The 18,742-nt window shown below is 37.6% G+C and overlaps 1 protein-coding gene across 4 annotated transcripts in view; it reads right to left on the reverse strand.

The window, feature by feature from the left end:
- CBFA2T2 (CBFA2/RUNX1 partner transcriptional co-repressor 2) overlaps positions 1 to 18,742 on the reverse strand; it is an 81,971-nt gene that overhangs the window by 18,716 nt on the left and 44,513 nt on the right. For all 4 annotated transcript variants that reach the window (XM_034414050.3, XM_034414049.3, XM_087889232.1 and 1 more), the window contains exons 2-3: positions 3,010 to 3,153; positions 1,081 to 1,322 (exon numbers count right to left, since the gene is read on the reverse strand). In XM_034414050.3, the coding sequence (XP_034269941.1) occupies positions 1,081 to 1,322; positions 3,010 to 3,153 (386 nt within the window). The remainder of the gene's footprint in view (positions 1 to 1,080; positions 1,323 to 3,009; positions 3,154 to 18,742) is intronic.

The following is an 18,742-nucleotide window of genomic DNA, read 5'->3' on the forward strand; positions in this document are numbered from 1 at the left end:
GTTGGTACCTGTGGTGGCCTGAGAACTCTGCCAGCGAAAACAGAGCTCGGGAGGGCTGCCCGCAGCCCTTGTGAGCTCCATTTTCACTGGCAGAGGCACCGTAGGCCAGTCCTTCACTGTTTCCAGGGTGGCCCCGCAGGCTTTGAGTGTGACACCCCTGTTCTAGACCAACTTACTTCTCAAAATTGGATACAACTATAAAATTTCCTAAAAAATGGATAAGTCTGACCTCCGCCTTTAATACTTCCCACAAAGGGAAACTTTCTATTCTGCAACCTTAAAGAAAAAAGTTTTATCATTAAAAAAAACCCCTTATCCTAATGCTTAACTAAAATCTGCCTCCTTGCAATTTCTGAACCTGTCCTCTGAAGTGTCAAAGAATAAAACAAATCCGTTCCATTTTCATCTTTTACATGTTTTTAACTTCTACCAAATGTCTCCTTTATCTTCTCTCTTGCAGGCTGAATATACTTTGCTCTTTCTATAATTCTCATAAGTCTTGTTTTCCAATTTATTCTCATTCCTTCTTATAATTTTCTAGACATACTACAATTTGTTAATGTCTATCTTTAAACATGACACCCTGAACTATGATTAGTTACAGTGATTTGGATCACTGGGATCGAGATGCAAGAGCCTGCCAACACAGTACAGATCTATACATTACGATTTTATGAAAGGAGGCCAAGAGTCATTGGCATTTTTAGCAACCAGATCCCACTGCTGGCACTATATTGCTGCAAACCCAGGTTTCACCATGCTCCAAATGATAACAGCAGTTATTGGAAACCGAACACCTCAAAATTGCAAAGATAAATAATAGAGCAGAGTTGGTAATATAAGTAAGCCACAATAGTTTCCTACCAACCCTAATGCCATAATTTAGTGCTTGACAACCTCAGCTACTTTAAGATGCGTGGATTTCAACTCCCAGAATTCTCCAGCTAGTCTGCTGGCTGGGAATTCTGGGAGTTGCAGTCTCCTCCTTTTAAAGTAGCTGAGGTTGACAAACACTGCCATAACCAAACATAAATCCACTGTTTCTGCAGTTTGGGCTGACTTTGGTGCTTTAATACTCACCACTAGTGCCAAAACAAGAGTCCGGACTTTTTCTCCAATTTCTGGTGAAATATCATTGCCAAACTGTTGAAGGGTGGTAAGAAAGCGTTTCAGTTTGCTCAGCTGACGAGCCCCACAGGTAGCTGGGAGCTGTTGATTCGTCAATGAAGATGAGGAAGATGACGCAGGACCATTGCTGAACCTCTGGGGAGGTGACGGGGCTCCATTCAAAGTCGGGGGGGAATGATTCATCCCGTTAGATACTACAGTGAGGAAATGAAGATGCACGATGAAGAAGAAATATGCTATATTCACCAATGAGCTGCAAAAAGCTTCTGAGATGGCGGGACAAATGTATTGTAAGGAAGACAATCTGGGGTGTGTATGTGTGTCACATTTAACATTTTAAAATAAACCTTTTCGACAGGATACCTTAGCTCAATAATGGTAGGAACATATGAAATTCCAGGATTTAGAATTCTTGGTCTCTAATTAGCCAAATGCTTAAGAATTTTTTTCCCTAAGACCCTGGACAATACCAAGTACAGATAGTCCTCACTAATGACCATTTGTTCAGCAATCATTCAAAACTGTAACAGTGCTGAATGAAGGGACTTATTCTCTGGCCAAATTTAAGGCTACTCTGACTGTGACACTGTACTCACAGTGACGTGATGAAAATTTGGGTGCTTGTCAGTCCAACCTGCCCTTACAATTGCAGGGCTGCTGCAACACCCCACTCATTTATCTCTTCCTCCATCAACTAGGTGCCCAGCTCACCAACATGCACAAACCTGCCCGCTGCCACAGAAACCTGTGATTGCTCCCCATCTGATCAGGCCTGAGAGGCCTCAGCATATGAAGCACCCCAATTACTTTCACTCTTTTTCTGCAGCTTCTGACAGGCAGCTTCTGTCTGATGACAGAGGGCTTCTGTATCTTCTCCCATTCATTCAGAAAGCTTCGTCTAGCTTTCCAAGTGATGCCTAGAATGGCATCTGCTCTTGCAGTGCTTCAAAAGTTTCCTTCTCAGAGGATGCTATTCTCACAATTGTTTAGAAGGCTTCCAAAGTACTGCAAGAGTGGACACCATTCTCATGGTTTTTTGGAAGGCTTCCAAAACATTGCAAGGGTGGGTGCCATTCCTGTGAACATTAAGAAAGCTAGAAGGAGTATTCTGAAAAATGGTGAATGGAGAATGGATCAGAAGCCACCTGTCAGCAGCTGCCAAAAAGAATGAAGGTTGGAACACACTGGTGGGATCTGTAACTGGATGAGGACTCCTGGGCCAGGTGAGGCGGGGAGCAGGTCTGGTCCTCCTAGGCCTGATGGGGTGGGGAGCAAGATCAGCACTTGAGATTTTAGTCATCATGTGAGAACTACCTGTTCTTAGAATTAGCAATGCTTGACTATATGAACCAATGCTCATTTAGTTCAAAATTAAACACACACAAAAGTTACTTTACTTTTACTTAGTTTGGGGAAATTTATTATTTGACAATTATGAGTTCTGTCCTCCAAAAATGATGAAATATCTCATATCTGAATGTCACCAGTAGAAAACCTTCTACTGATCTTCTTACTGTCCCTTTCTCCAGGCAATGAGTATGACAAAATGACACAAAGGCATGGCCTTTTCCCCAAAGTTATTTCGCTGGAGAAAAATGTTTCTACTCATTATTGATTAAAAATAAAAAGACAATTTCAAAAAGCTCTTTCCAACCTCTGGCCATCAGTATTTGTGGTGGGAGAGATCAACATCTGCAGTCATATACATGGGGCAGAGCATGGATTGCAACACTGCATCTGTCATCTTGCCATTTTTGACATTTGACAGTTGTAGGCATTAAAATGAAAAGGCCTGTAGTAAGTTTCTTAAAAGCATTTATTTTCATAGAAAAAAACAAAAAAGACATTTGGGGATAATGGTCTCAAATACAACTTTCTTACATGCTGCTGGGGTAAACGAAACAGGCCGGGGGCCACTGGGGTTGATAGGTGGTAACGGTGGCATGCTGGATGGAGAAGATCTTGACTGTATCTTGACTTCCACAGGGGATCCTGGCATTACTGATATTCTCTTCTCACCAGCAACTAAAGTGGAATGTGGGGGGGAAAAAACACAAGAATACAGTAAAAAAAAAACCCTCTGCCTGAAATGGATATTCTGGGGAGTCTTGGCAAAAAATACAAAAGTAGGGCACAGAAAAAAAGCAAGTTTGAATCATATTAATTTTTTATACAGTGCTTCAGAAAGTTCAAAACACTTCTATACATTATATTTCAATAATCTTTACATAACAACTCTTTGAGGAATCTGATCTCCAAGCCAGTGTGTATGTCTCTCTCTGTCTCCATGTAAGAGAGAGAGAGAGAGAGAGAGAGAATAACAAAGGCAAAGAGACTAAGTTCAACTAATTGGTTCAGGTCAAACACAGTACAGAATATAAAACTGGGCGGGCCATTGAAGCTCATCTAGTCCACCCCCCGATCAGCAGGATTCACTAGTCATGGTCCTTTCTTAGTTAATGGAATATATAGGCAGACCAACTTGATGAAAATTATTAGAATTCACCTTATAGAAATGAATGTAGTCTGCAGTTAGATGAATTTCAATAGCATCCAACAAATCCACCATTTCTAGCATATCTATGTGCAAGGCTCTTAACAACATAATCATATGTAAGTCTGTTAATAAAAAGTGTCCCAATGAGTTCAAAAGACAGTTTAAAAAAACAATGATCTATTTCCTCCTATTGCCAAATAGGAAAACATCATAAATGGATGGAAACAAACTAAATGTTTCCATAGATCCAGGTTACTAACAATAAGGTTAATTTCGAACATTCCCAATTCAATATTATATTAGAGATGTTAAGATAGAATAAAGGAGGGAATTACTCTCAGGTGGTTATGAAGAGTATAACAGGCTGGCAAAGGAGTATTTATCTATAAAGCATTCTTTACAAAACACAGAAGAGAATACTGGTATTTTATACTTACAATAAAGTAAAGGAATCTAGAATTGTATTTGAAACTGTGAAGAATTCAACTGAAACATTTATTTCTAAAATGACAAAAGGACCTAACACCTGTAGCTATTTTGATCATGCCAAATCCATTGTGCTAACCAACCTGTTGCAAGAAGTATTCTTATACTGTTGCCTATCAAAATGTATGCTCCTTATCTGCTTAAACACACCCACGCATTATTTGTTCAATAAACAAATGGTTGTCTGTCTCATTTAATTACTTCCCAAGCAATCTGGGACCCTGTACAGCATCTCCTTATATTGACAGATTTCCAACATATCCATCTGTGTTCAACTTCTCTGCCCCCTCCCTGTTCCCCCATTGTTAAGGGGGGAACTCAGGATGGACAGAACGGATGGTTGTCTTTCACTTTTGCATGTTGTGCATGGAGTGTGAAACCCCAGAGGGAGCCCTCACTTCAAACCACCTGCTTTTTCAGCATTGGGTGTGAAAAGGCCCACAGGAAATCTTAGCAGTTAGTCACATTGCAACCAACCTTCAACACTTGGCACAATGTTGGAATTCAGCAATACTCACTAGCAGACAGACTGGATCACCCAATCAGAAGTTTAGACATGAAGTTATAGATTCTATTTCTTGTCATTAGTAACTATCATTCAAAATTCTACACAACAACCTGCACAGAAACTACGAATAAGAATAAACCAAAATTTGAATTTGAATGCAAAGAGAGAGGTTTAATCATATTTTAGTATGGGTGGAAATTGTAGTCTTTATTGGTATTTATAAACAAGTTAAATGTTTATTTAGTAACTATACAGGAAAAGATATTTCTTCCTAGAACACTAGACCTTACTTCTAATTCTAATTTAATTAGAATAAGATACACTTGCAAGCCATAACTCTTCTGCAATAATACGTACTGCATACATACTAGCCTGATGGAATTATGGTAAGATAAAGAAATGTTTCCATGTAGTAGCCAATTTCTTGGTTTTACAGATTTCTGCATCTCTACCAACTAATGCAATGTTTGATCAGGACTGTTGACTAATTAATTTGTTTTAAAACAATTAGTCTGTTTGAGTATCCCTGTCAACTTGCAAAGTTTTCAAGTTGCCATGAGCAGGAGGGAGGGAATCATGAATTAAGATTCCCTCCCTCCTGCTCATGAATTATGGCTCATGAATTAATTAGGGCATTTTTCGGAAACTTCACAATCCCAATATCCCACTCTGTTTGAACTCTTTAATACAATATTACAAAAAATCACAATAAAAAGAATTCATCATTACATTCATACCAAAGTCCAGAACAGATTATTCAATCAGAGTTTAAATCACTGCTATCTCAATTTCCAAACTTGGTCTTCTTTTGCCTACCACGAGTGTTAAAATCTCAGGTTTGAAAAGCTTTTGCCTGCCAAAAAGCTAATGTGTGCAAAATCCTTTATGATTACAGTATAGATGCATACATAAAGTATGTGGAAGTCAATAATCAATCAATAACCATAAAGTTTTGTAGCTTTCTAGAAACTCCTATACAATTGATAGTCAAGAAAACGTTGATATGGAGATGTTCTTGTCCTTGTGTTATTACTTTAGGTTTAATGGACAACTTATCTAGAACAGAGTTCCACAACCTTTCTAGATTTGTGGACCGGGGGAGAGGAGGGGATGGTTCTGCATGAGCAGTCAGCAAGCACGCAAGTGAGAATGTGCCTGTTCACTTGCCTGGTGCTTCTACGGACTGGTTCCAAATGGCTCACGGCCCAGTAGTGGGCCACAGCCTGGGCGTTGGGGACTCCTGATCTAGAACATGAGGTCATCCCAGAATCATGAACTAATATAACTTTAAGAATGGGTAATACAGCAAAAGCAGATAAGAAAGCAATTGTGCTTTCTATTAAAGTTAAAGAAGGCATTTATTAGCAACCTGAGATATTTTGGTTGCTATATCAGGAAAATTTCTCCAGAGAGAAACAAGAACTGCTTAGCCAGGAAAATGGAAGACCCAAAGTCAAGAAAAATGGAATCTCAGGATTTCAATGAATGACCAAAATGCAAATACAAAAGAATTTTAACTGAATTTTAAATGTATGGTCTTTTATTGTTTTAATGTTTTACATGACATTTTATTGAAAGACTGTAAGCTGCCTAGATTTGCCTTGGTGAGATGAGTAGCATAGAAGTTAAACAAACAAATAAACAAAGTACTATTGTACAATTTCTGTTGGCAATCTGTTCATTGGATTTAAAAAATAGGAAGAAGTGTCAAGAGTGCGAAAATAGGTGAGGATCTTAACTAGCAAAAGAACTCTTCTGTATACAGTGCTGACTTTTACTGTCCTTCACCTAAAAACCCCGTGAAAATTCAAAACACCTGCTTAAGTCACACATTCTGCCAAAGTTGGCAGACCCTATTTCTGAGAAGAAGTAAAACAGCAAATGAAGGGGTGGTGGTGGTTTGGGTTCTCTCCAATAGTAATAGACATGATAGCAGTTCTGCATTAAAAAGTTTTGTCACATAATAGACAAAAGATATGAAGCAACCTGTTATTTACAAAACCACAGTGGAAAAGGTCTCTTTTATAACACATTAGGAGAGATGCTCAACCCATTGACTGTTGGCCACATGCGGGGTCAATGTTTTGAATCCCACCCTTTCCAATGATGCCACTGGAAAATCTCCTGCAGCCCACCAACTGATGAGTTGTGGCCCCCCCAACCCAGATGTTTGCCCTCCCCTGTATTAGGACAACTGCCACTGATACCCTTTATGTTTTCTGCTTAACATTATGCATTAAGAACTTGAGAACGTTATTCACAAAGTTCCCTATCATTCCATTCAATGCAGAAAAATTAATTCTATTAATGTGGATGAACATTAATAGAATCAAGAGCTACTGTACTGCTCCTTTAAAAAAAGAGCTTGTTGGGCAAGATTCATATTCTATAGGTGCATACACAACTGTGAAACAGAATTCTAACATACAATTCCATGTATTTAAATGATTTGAATGCAGACTGCAGCACCTGGCAGACCTTTGTCTGGATACAAAAACTAACAAGGGTAGACTTCGTTAGAATTTTTTTCTGGGAAACCACCAGGGGGTTTCAGGATTATGGACTGGAAAGTCAAATCAAATCAAAACCAGAAGAAACAATGGCAAAACCCATCCCTACAACTGCCAAGAAAGCTGCACGGATGTGTTCAAGTGCATTTAGTCCTTGCTTACTGACCATTTATTCAGACTGTTCAAAGTTACACTGCAGGAGAATTTAAATCAAATCCAATTTGAGGCCATCACTGCATCTCTGTGGTCACATAGTTGTGATTCGTGTGTTTGGCATGCATTTACAACGGATTTATGTGATGTTTCATTTTATTACTGTACCACCTAGCAACAGAGCTGCTGGTCCCAAATGCCCTCATAAGTGAGGGCTATGCTAGACCTCAGAAGTTGAGCTCAACCTATTAGAATATAAAATGGCCGAAGAACAAGTGAAGGAAACTATGGTAAGATGGGCCCAAAATTTTGGTTATAATATTGATACGGATAGTTGGCAGGATCTATGGGAGAGAAACAGAAAACTAACATTAGCAACCGCTTACAAAGAAAATTTATATAAAATGTTTTACAGGTGGCACCTCCCGCCCACAAGATTAGCAAAGATGAACAGGAACTTATGACCACAATGTTGGAAATGTAATTTAGTGTCAGGATCTTTCTATCACATGTGGTGGTTATGTAAGAAAGTCAGGGAGTTTTGGCGCCAGATTAAGATATAGTTGGAGGAGATATTAGACCAAAACATAGATCTGAAGCCTGAATTATTCCTATTAGGAATCACAAAAGAGAAATATAGGAAAGAATTGATATACTTAATACAGCAGCAAGGCTGGTTTATGCGCAATACTGGAAAAAGGAAGAAACTCCCCCGGAAGAAGAAATAATAAAGAAAATCTTGACATGCAGAAATGGATAAGCTGACACTAGAACTCAAAAACAAGGACGAGACAGAATACTATAAAATTTGGAACAAAGTATACCAATGGTTGGAAAGGAGAAAACAAAACAAAAAAAGTGGAACAAAAAAGAATTCGGGTTTGTAAAATGGATACTGGATAATATTTAGACAATTATGTAAATGAGGGCAAGGGATATCTATAAAAAAACAAAATAGTAATGTATGTTAAATAGTAATTATATTTGTTGTTATGTAAAAATATGTATGGATATGACAACACTGGGATGGTCACACTATGTCCAATGTTTTTAATGTTTGTTTAATAAAAAAACTTTTTAAAATAATAATAATAATAAAAAGTTGAGCTCAACTTCAGGACTTCTTTATTTCAAGTACTTGGGCAAGAACTATAATTTAGTTCTACTAGTATAAAAAGCAAGGCAGGAAAATAATAGATCCTTCTCTTACTATAGCATAAGCAAGAGAAGCCTACTTTATTCAGGGGGCAGCAGGAGATAAATTAAGGTTGACTATTTTTAATCTACCCTCTTAAATTCACGGCTAGGATTCAGGGCAAGAAGATTTATAAGTGAACTCTGAGAGAAATGGATTGCAGGATGAATAATTAGTTTAATAATAGTGGCCATTCACAAAATAATTGTTTGAAGACAACATGCCATTCTAGCATTAATGAACCGATTAACACCTACTATTATCAAGCCACAATGAACAGCTCAATAACTTTCTTATGCTAATCCAGAGTATATAAATTACTACAACAGTTTTAAGTCTACCTCTGTTGCTCTTTATTTACTAATAGATATATAATACTGAATCATACTCTGGAAAAGCAATTTCTAAATCTGTATTCTAAAAGAGGGGGCACCTCAAATTAACCTGAAAATGAAAATGACACATAAAAACAAATCTACTCAACGATTTTAACGAACATGAATTTCTCCATTTTATGCATATTATGCATATTCCATGTTCTCAGGCTTCTAATTGCAGTGCTTTACTCACTTCACTTCTAGTAAAACAGAATGCAGGGAGACTACAGGTTTCTAAGCTGGTGGTCAGAGGGACTATGCTTTAATACAAAAAGAAAAAAACCCTCACATGATTGCAATGTTGAAATTCAAAGCAAGTCACAGACTTCACTTTGAATTCCAAAGAGAAATTTTCTTATTAACCTATTGTTACCAGTTCATTTAAAAATTTTTCTTTAAAAAAAACATGCAACTATCCTAATATAATAAATTATATTTTAAGGCAAGATATTCCAGGAAGACAATTTAGGAAAAGAGAACAGAAGATTCACTTAGAGTCTGAAAAAGGCTAGACATTTGTGTTGCTTTTTCAACATTATAAGGACCCTTCATACCACAACATCAATCTGTTGTGTTTCCCAGGTAGTTGATGTGTTAAGTACCGTATTTTTCAGAGTATAAGATGCACCGGAGTATAAGACGCACCTTAGTTTTTGGGGAGGAAAATAGGAAAATAAGAAAAAAGCTGACTGGTGGTTGGATCGGCCTCCCTGAATACCCCCAATCAGCTGTTCCCAGAGGTGAATTTTAGCAACAGGTTCATTGGTTGTGAGCCCGTGCCTTGCTTTTTTTTTCTGCCTCTGAAACTTCTGAAACTGTTTCAGAAAAAACTTTTTTTTCTGCCTCTGAAAGCCTCCGAAACAGAGCTTCAGAAAAAAAGGCTTTTTTTCCCTGAAGCTTCTTCAGAGGCTTTTATTCTGAAGGACTATTTGTATTCTGTTCAATCTCCTTTCTTTGGTATTGGTATGTAGATTAACCTCTTCCGATCTGTTGGTTATTGTGTCATTCTCCAGATTTGTTAGCATAGTTTGGTTAGAACCTTTACTGATTCTTCTTTTGTTGCTTGCCATATTATTTTAGATAAAAGCCTTTCAGAGGCTTTTTTTCTGAAACTCTGTTTGGAGGCTTTTTTTCTGAAGCTTCATTTCTAAGACTTTTTTTCTGAAGCTTCTTTCAGAGGCTTCTTTCAGCCTCTGAAATCTCCATTTGCGAGGCTGGGTAGGGCTACATTCAGAGTATAAGACCCACCCAGATTTTCATCCTCTTTTTTGGGGGGAAAAAGGTACGTCTTATACTCCAAAAAATACGGTATTTTAAAACAACTAAAAGAAGGTATTACTGAGTGGATAAGAAAGTAAATATGGCTTGTCACCTCCCCAGCCTAAATGCTTATTTTGAACAACACACTTATGTACTTCAGCTGCTCACCATCTGTTTTCAGCTTCCCATCAAGATATTTTTTCACATTGGAAAGGAGAGGAATTATCTTGAAAAAGAAATAATACATATAGGTTAGTTCTTTAACTCAGCTCTTTCTGTTTAAAGAAAATGGACATTTGCCAGTAAGTTTCTGATTTAAGTAAAATAACAGTTCCAAATTGTGAGACATGGATCCTTGGAGAACTCAAGTTATTGCAAGATGAAATACATAAAATATGGAAAATCAAATAGTCCCCTCATACTATTGACCACAAAATAGTTCGTTGCCTGGGGTGATGAAAGAAATACAGAAATAGCTTAGGAGAGAAATGGAAAGGACCAGCCCCACCAATAGCATCTTCACAGCTGAAGGTTTCATTGCATGTCCAGTGGATGCACCATAAACACATCTGTGGCGCAAAGACAAAGGGCTCTTGGGAGCCCCAGCCTTGACCACGTCCAGGTGTGAAACACAAAGGACTGGTGGTACTGAGGTTAAAACTGACAGTCATATAAATGCTTGACAACCTAAGTGTTCAAGGCTACCAACACTAAACAGTTTGTTAATAAGTCAGAAGAAAAAGCTATGTGTTTGAGCTCCCATATGTATAAGAGGTACTTAACACAATCAAATGTCTCTATGGCTTCCTTCTTATCTGCACTAATGATTTTTATTTAGCCAAGCTGGATATATCACACTTCTGTTAAATCCAGAATTTAGCTGTGGAAAATCAGGAGTTCTATAATTTTTTTGCCAAGTCCTTGATTGGGTGACATGACACCACTTGCCTGATGAAGCCTGTCATTCTGATAACAAAAGAGAGTGGCTGTTTTGACTGAAACCAATGGTTTCTTCAACCATGAAAAATGGATTTCTCCACCTGAACAGAAATAATGAGGGACAGGAGGAAAGAATACATTAAAAAAAATCTTTTTGATCTGTTTTGAACTTTTATTTATTTATTTATTTTATTTTTTGAACAGGTTTGTGTGAGAAGAGAATTGGAAGGAGCAGTTTGTTGCCATCTTATAGGATCATTTTACTGGGGTTTCAATGGGCTCTCACCCCTAGAAGAAAATAATAATTGTACATAGGGGCTGTTTTAATCAATATACACAAATTCACTTACTCATGGAATGTGTATAGATAAGTACTCTTTTGTCACTGAATTTATTTCAGACAACAGAAATAATTACTACCATGAAGGAATCCACAACATCTTTGACATTAAAAGTGGGTTTTCCTTCTCAAAAAAGAAAAGAAACCCAGGAAGCACCAAGTACCAAAACAATTAAAATTGTTTTCAGAAAGAAATGCTTTATAGAAAACATCTGGATTTTTCAAGATTAAAAGCCATACAAATCATTCTTTTCAGATAACTGATTTCCATCAACTCCTTTTACATATTTCAATAAACACTTATTGAATAGAAGTATTTTCAATATAGATAGTTTCACCAATCTCTATATCCCTCTGCAGTTTAGCTTCATCATTTCCTCTAAAATTTGTTGAAGCTAAGGAGGAGTAAATGACAAAAACAAAGTGGAACATGAAGAAAACATCCTTCACTGTTCTCAAATCCAAGCAGGGAGAGAGAACATTTGGATGGTTTGCCTAATCTATTCTTCTAGAATTGATCTGATCTGGATTTATTCAGAGATAGAATATAACAGGGTGAGGATACCTTGTGCTCATAGCTGGTAAAATGAGTTGGACTGGTGCCTGTTACTTGGGATGGGCAGAAGATATATTTAGATTTACAATCTGTTGATAGATATTTTTATACTCTTAACCAGAATGATAGACTCGAAAAAGTACATGTAGCATTTTGGAAACAGGCTTCTTTACTGAAACAATCTTAATATCTATAACATTTTTAATCATATTGCTGTTTTCTTCCATGCTGCTCACAGAAAGCCGTACATGATCATAATGTTTAGAGAAGTGGATGTCAGAACACTGATGGAAAGGGATCCCTTGGCATTCAGATTTCACAGGATGTAGTGGGAGGGGAAGGGATTTAACACCTCTTGTGAGCTCTCAGCAGCTTGTAGCATTCAACCCTTGAAGCATGGACAAGATACTAGATAATTCAAAAACAAATACATGTCTCTCCCACACACAGCTGCTTCATTTTATATTCAATTCAGCAATAAAAATATGTGCAAAGGTTAATAGAGCAGAAGACTCCATTATTTAAAAACATATATATATTATACATACAGTGTGTGTGTGTGTGTGTGTGTGTGTGTGTGTGTGTGTGTGTGTCTGTGTGTGTGTACGTACACCACATTCTGGTAGAGAGACGTTCCCTGAGGATGGGCTCCAGCACAAGTCCAAAAGCTCAGAAGACTAAACCTTTTGTCTCAGTGACCAACCAGATTGGATGCTGCAACATTATTCTGGGACAGGTATATTTGTTTTCATTCATGAGAACTAAGAGCTTTCTGTATCTATAAAGATATTAATTACTAATTATCTTATTTATCAAATTAAGAGACTGTCCATCTCTCAGAGCAACTCTGGGTGATTACAATTAAAAACATTAAAAACTTCATAAAAATACCAGATTTCAATAAAAGGAGCCGGGTAAAACAAGGATAGAATGAATTAAAAGTTAAAAAGGCAGGGGGAGTATCTTCAAAGCACTAACCAATCCCAAGGTTGATTACTGCTCCGTAAGCACCATGCAAGTCAGCGGAGCCAGATCCTCAAATTCTTTTGCATCTATCTGCCAATATTTATTGGAGAAATGTCACATGCCCATAAAATGTATCTTTTACAATAGTTTCTTATCCCATCTTTTCTATAACAACAAAATGTTCAGATACAGAAGCAATCAACAAGCAAAGCAAGCTACTTGTGATTATATAAGGATTTTTGCAACAAACAGTGGTGGGAAATGTCTGCAATTTTAGACTCTTACTGCAAGAGCATCTTTTCAACAACGTTCTGCATTGATAATAGGGTTATCCACAAGTCTGATACAATCCCATCAAAATTGTTGTGTTATCAACTTTCTTCTATGCATGTAAGCCACTGATTTATTTATCTCCTGAGTAACAATCTCTCTATATAAAACAATCTAAAATAAAGCCTAATCCTTTCACAGCTCCATATATCATGCAAGTTAAGATTGAACCTGAGAGATACCACCCCAAAAGGAGAAAATTAAGATAGCACAATGGTATTTTCAATTACATATACTGCTTAATCTTTGTTGATTGATTAAGTCAAGATAGGGAATGATACTAACAGGTTATGCCAAAGTCTTTGTGGAAAGAGATGTTAAAGAGGGATTTTGAATGAAGTCAGAAAAATAATACTGCAAAGTGTTCTTTAAGTATACAGGGAAGCAAAGAATATAAAAAAAATAATGTTTGTTTTCAAATGAGCACAGCAAAATCTTTGGGCAACTGAAAAGGGTAGAATAAAGATCATAGGCAGCAGTGTACTGAGTTATACAATCAAACACGTAGTTTGGAGAGGATCGGGAAATAAACATGCCAATATAGAGATCACAAGGGGATGAAATATTATGGTAGCAGAGGGCTGGATTGATATGAAAGATGTAAAGTGACATAAAAGAATGCCAAGAAGATTGTAAGCATGAGATGACCAAGAAGTGAGGCAAAGTTTTACAACGTAAGAACATTATTTGCCTATTTCATGCTAATTTAATACTTGGTCAAAAGTGTGTACATTATGAGAAACCACAGTTTCTTACAGAAACCCTGAAAGAGAAGTTACTATTATATCCAAATTAAAGATTGTGGTAAAAGCTAACCTAAGCAAATCACAACCTTGTTAAAAAACAACTATATGAGTTCATGATTGTGGCAAAGCATACCAAGGACTCAAGCGTTCACAGCTGAGGCTGGTGAAACTAAGATGATCAAAGGCCTGGAGACTAAAACATATGAAAAACTGTTGTAGGATTTGGGTTTGGCTAGTCTAGAGAAAAAAAGGACTAGGTGGGGCATGATAGCAGTATTCCAGGATTTGAGAGGCTGCCACAAAGAGGAAGGGGGTCAATTTATTTTCCAACGCACCAGAGAGCAGGATAAAAAACAATGGATGTCAACTGATCAAGGAGAGAAGCAACCTGGAATTAAGGAGAAACTGATTAGTGAGGACAATTAATCAGTGGAACAGTTTGCCTTCAGAAGTTGTGGTTGCTTCATCACTGGAGATTTTTAAGAAGAGATTAGACAATCACTTGTTTGAAATGATATAAGGTCTCCTGCTTGAGCAGGGGGCTGGACTAGAAGACCTCCAAGGTCCCTTCCAGCTCTATTCTGATTGTCTGACTGACTTGTCCAATAATTTATTCTTAGTAGAGTTAATTGTACATACATTTTCCAGAAACATCCATAATTCAATGGTGTAGAATAGAGATCTGCAAAAAGTTGCCTAACTCAGCAGTCGAACAAATTGTTAGTGGAACTGGCTGCTAAAATTCAGAAGAGCTAATTGTAGAGTAGTTATATAAAGGACAATAGTCTTTAGGAAATTTTTACAAATCTAATAAAAGGTGCATTAATCTCCATCCCTATGCTTTAAATATTGACAGAAGTTGAATATGACAAAAGTGTAATAATGTGGCAAATAAGTTTCATGTATTGAGAAAAATACAGTACAAGCTTTGTTTTTTCCTCCAGCAATCTCTGTTACAATTTAAACTATTTTATTTCAACAAAGAAGCCCAGCACAAACTTTCCAGATGTGAACATCTGTTTCGCATATGCTACAGCCAAGAAAACATGAGAAAGATTAATGACTCCAAGCACAGAACTGGTCAGTCATAACAAGGAAATTTTAAGAATACTCTGGAGTGATAGTTCCTATTCTTAAGTCTCCTTTAAATTCCAGACCCAGGACATCTTCTGACCCTTCAACATGAAATACATATTTATCTTTATCCTAAAGTGAAATCTAATTGTGCTGTCTTTGAAAAGTAGGGAGAGGAGCAAAATTCTTCACATACTTTTTTTATAACTTAGGATCTGTAAGAATTACAAGAGTAATTCCAGGCCACCCACAAATCAAAGATTTGGCAAGCAAGTAAACCCTAAACTCTGAAATGATTAGAATCATCATCCAAAATAGACATTTGGCGCATAACTATCATTCAAAACTAAGGACGTGTATTTACCTCATAAGCATTTTCTCCAGCTCAGAAACCAAATTGTGAATAGGAGCATATGATACTTTTAAGAACTCACACTTGAGAGTAAGGCATGGCTTATCTCTCAGTGACTGTTAGGAAAATTTGCTCAGCTTCTGGGCAAGATGTCCTGCCTTTTCCCTACTTTGGGCCTCTTCTAATGCATTGGATTAAATGCCCCAGGATTCACAGCTACTCTGCCGGAAGTATCACAGTGTGGAAGATTGACTGATTTTTAAAAACCCATCACCGTATATAAAGGAAACTGAAGTAGCACCATATGCCTGACAACAAAATTTAGAAGGATTACAGAAATTCTTCTTGCAGTCTGAGATGACAAGGTCGCACTATTCCCTGCTGCATCCTTGAAAGGCCATAAAATATGGATTGCAAAAAAATGCACCCACTCCCATTGCACAGGGCCATCAGACAGCATGCATCAGAAATAGGTGGTGATCTACGAAACAATACAGCAATTCTGAGAGCTTTTTGAGAGCAGTGGCATTTGGTACTGGTGCTCAGTGTTAAGCTCAAATAATGTGATGTGTTGCTTCACAGTTCACTGGCACAATGCATACTTAGCATGAGGTCTGGGGTTCAATCCCTAGTTAAAAGGAAAGCTCTTAGTTTGTGCCTTGGAGCACTAATGTAAGGGAGAATAAATTGAGACAGGCAACCTGCACACTCAACCTAAATTTTTATGCAGCCCACAGTCAAATTTCAATAGTCCTCAACAAGCAGCCAGGTCAGATTTCTGGCTAGAATAATCTGATCTGTTTTGTTATGAGGAACTAAAGAGGAGAATGGGGGAAAAATCAATGATCTGCCTAGTAGTTGTTTGTGATCTATACCCACTGAAGGCTTCAGCCTTTCTATGTGGCTGGTTGGTGAATGCACTGTTGAAGGGAAAGGGGATTCACCATCTCTGCAACTGAAAATACTTCATTTTGTTACATTATGAATTCATACACCCAGGCAAATTAACCCATGTACTGTTTCACCTGAGCAGTAAGTAATGCACACGAGCAGGATGCATTTACAGGTAGTCCTCAACCTATGACCATGTGACTATATGTCAACCTATGACTATGTTCAGCAACCGTTAAGTTACAAAGGTACTGAATGAATGGAGGTTATGACTGATCTTTAGAGTTCCAGCCATCTCATGCAATCGCAATTTGGCAACCAGTTTACACTTATAACCCATTGCAGGGACCTGCAATCATGTGATCTCATCATTTGCAACCTTGAAAATCAATGGCAAAGCTGGTAGGAAAGGTCTTCAGTTACTGGGATAAGTCTTCCCCACCTACATATCCTCCCCCAGCCCCTCTGTGCTTGCTCTGTGTTGATCACTTGAACACCTCAGTGTACCCTCATGCAACCTTCCCTGACCCTCAACATAACCTCCCCAACGCACACTGCACCCTTGCACATTCTACCTTACCCTCATTGGATCTCTTGAGCATCCCCACACTCCCTCTCCCACATTGGCAGGAGTCAGTTACCTGCCTGCTGGCCTGGAATTTGCAACTTCCTACTGACTTTCTCACTAAATTTGGCTGTGGGAAGGCAGCAGGAAGTTGCCTCTTCTAACAACCATAGGATTCTGTTAACATGGCAACCCTTGATCTGACATCATAAATCTTTGGCTTGACATTGGACTGCTCAGTTTGGAAACTTGCCTTGCTCAGCTACGTCTTATCTACAATTAATCTAATTAATAGTTTCTCGCCACCTTGCTGTTAGGATTTACACATGCAAGTCTCCCCCTTAACACTACATATGCCTAGGAATTGTACCTGGCTTCTGAAGAAGTATTATAAAAGCCAGGATATGAAAATGGCTGAGCAAATCCTTTGGAATGAGGGTCCTCCTATCTCCCATAATAGCTGCCCAACCAGTTTGATCTAACAAGGTTCGCACATTCCAGGTTCCATGAACTAAACAATGCCACCTTAACAAGAGCCTAGAAGTGGACCTTCTCCGTAGCAGTGCCTGACCTCTAGAAGGAAGTCTCTTCTCCCCCCCCCCAAATTTGAACAGCTGGGATTCAAAAGCTTTAAAGACATGGTGCTTGAGAACTTGGCCTTTGGAGTGGAAGACTGATTCCTCTTTCTTCTTTTATTTCCCCTCTACCATTATTGTCTTTTGTCTGGTGCTCTTTTATGTTTTTGGTATTCTTTGTTTTTTTAAATGTTTTAACAATTGTAAACCACCCAGAGTTGCTTTATAAAATGCATGGGAGATGCTCAGAAAAATGCAAAGTAGCTTTGCATACAAACTAGGAGCAGCTTTGAAAGGATGTGAGCTTGGAAACAGATGTGAGCAAGAACCAAATCTTACAAAATCACATGCAAACAGTCTGGCAGTAGGGCTAGTCTGCTAGCCAAACAAGATACATGTGAAAATAATTTCTGTGCCCAAAACAGAATAACTTCAAGACTGTTATATCATGCAGGCAGAAAAAAGAAGTCAAGAATCTGAACTAGAAATAGCACTTGCATTTACTACACAGCACTAACTGGAATTCCTTTGGAGCCATTCTATATAAATCTCCATAAATCTTTAAATCAAATCAAATATTTATTTCAATCATAGACTAGCATACATAAAGTGGGTACAGTCATTAACGAAGCATAAAGAATAACTAAAAATTTAAAACAATTATGAAAAGTTAGAAGATATAAAAGATATGTGAATTAAAAATTGACAGTATATATAAGAATCTAAAAGAAGGGATAGGAGCAGTAGCCTGGTGTAAGGAAGCCCAAAATGTGGAAATTACAAAATACCCTAATATGGCAAACCAGTTATTCATTAAATCTAATTTATAGCATAGGTATCATCTGATGAATTTTAAGTGGTGCTGCTACATAGAACCTGGTAACACAGTATGTTGCGACAGGGTTGGTATCTGAAAGCTGCAGGATGATGTAGAAGTGACTTATTAAACTCTGGTATGATAAAATTAGCCACAGATAAAATTGGCACATCAAACAATGTACTGTAATTACAATGCAATGTAAAATGGTCTCTAAAGGATATGCTATCTTAATTCAATGTGTGGGAAATCTTGCCTGCTTAATTTAAAAAATACCTCAAATCCAAAAATTTAAATTATTAAGGGGAGGGAGGGGATGTCTGATATTAAAAAATGCAAAAATAAAAATAAAGTCTTTTACTCCCAGAAATATATTTCAAGCTGTGGCACATGTTGACAGCTTCAGTTCAAGGCATAATTTTTTACACATCACATATTTCCATTTGCATTCCAAGAATTACATTGATTTTCCCTTCC

Source organism: Pantherophis guttatus, chromosome 3 (assembly GCF_059756535.1).
Source record: "Pantherophis guttatus breed Tessera chromosome 3, ASM5975653v1, whole genome shotgun sequence".
Classification (NCBI taxonomy): domain Eukaryota; kingdom Metazoa; phylum Chordata; class Lepidosauria; order Squamata; family Colubridae; genus Pantherophis; species Pantherophis guttatus.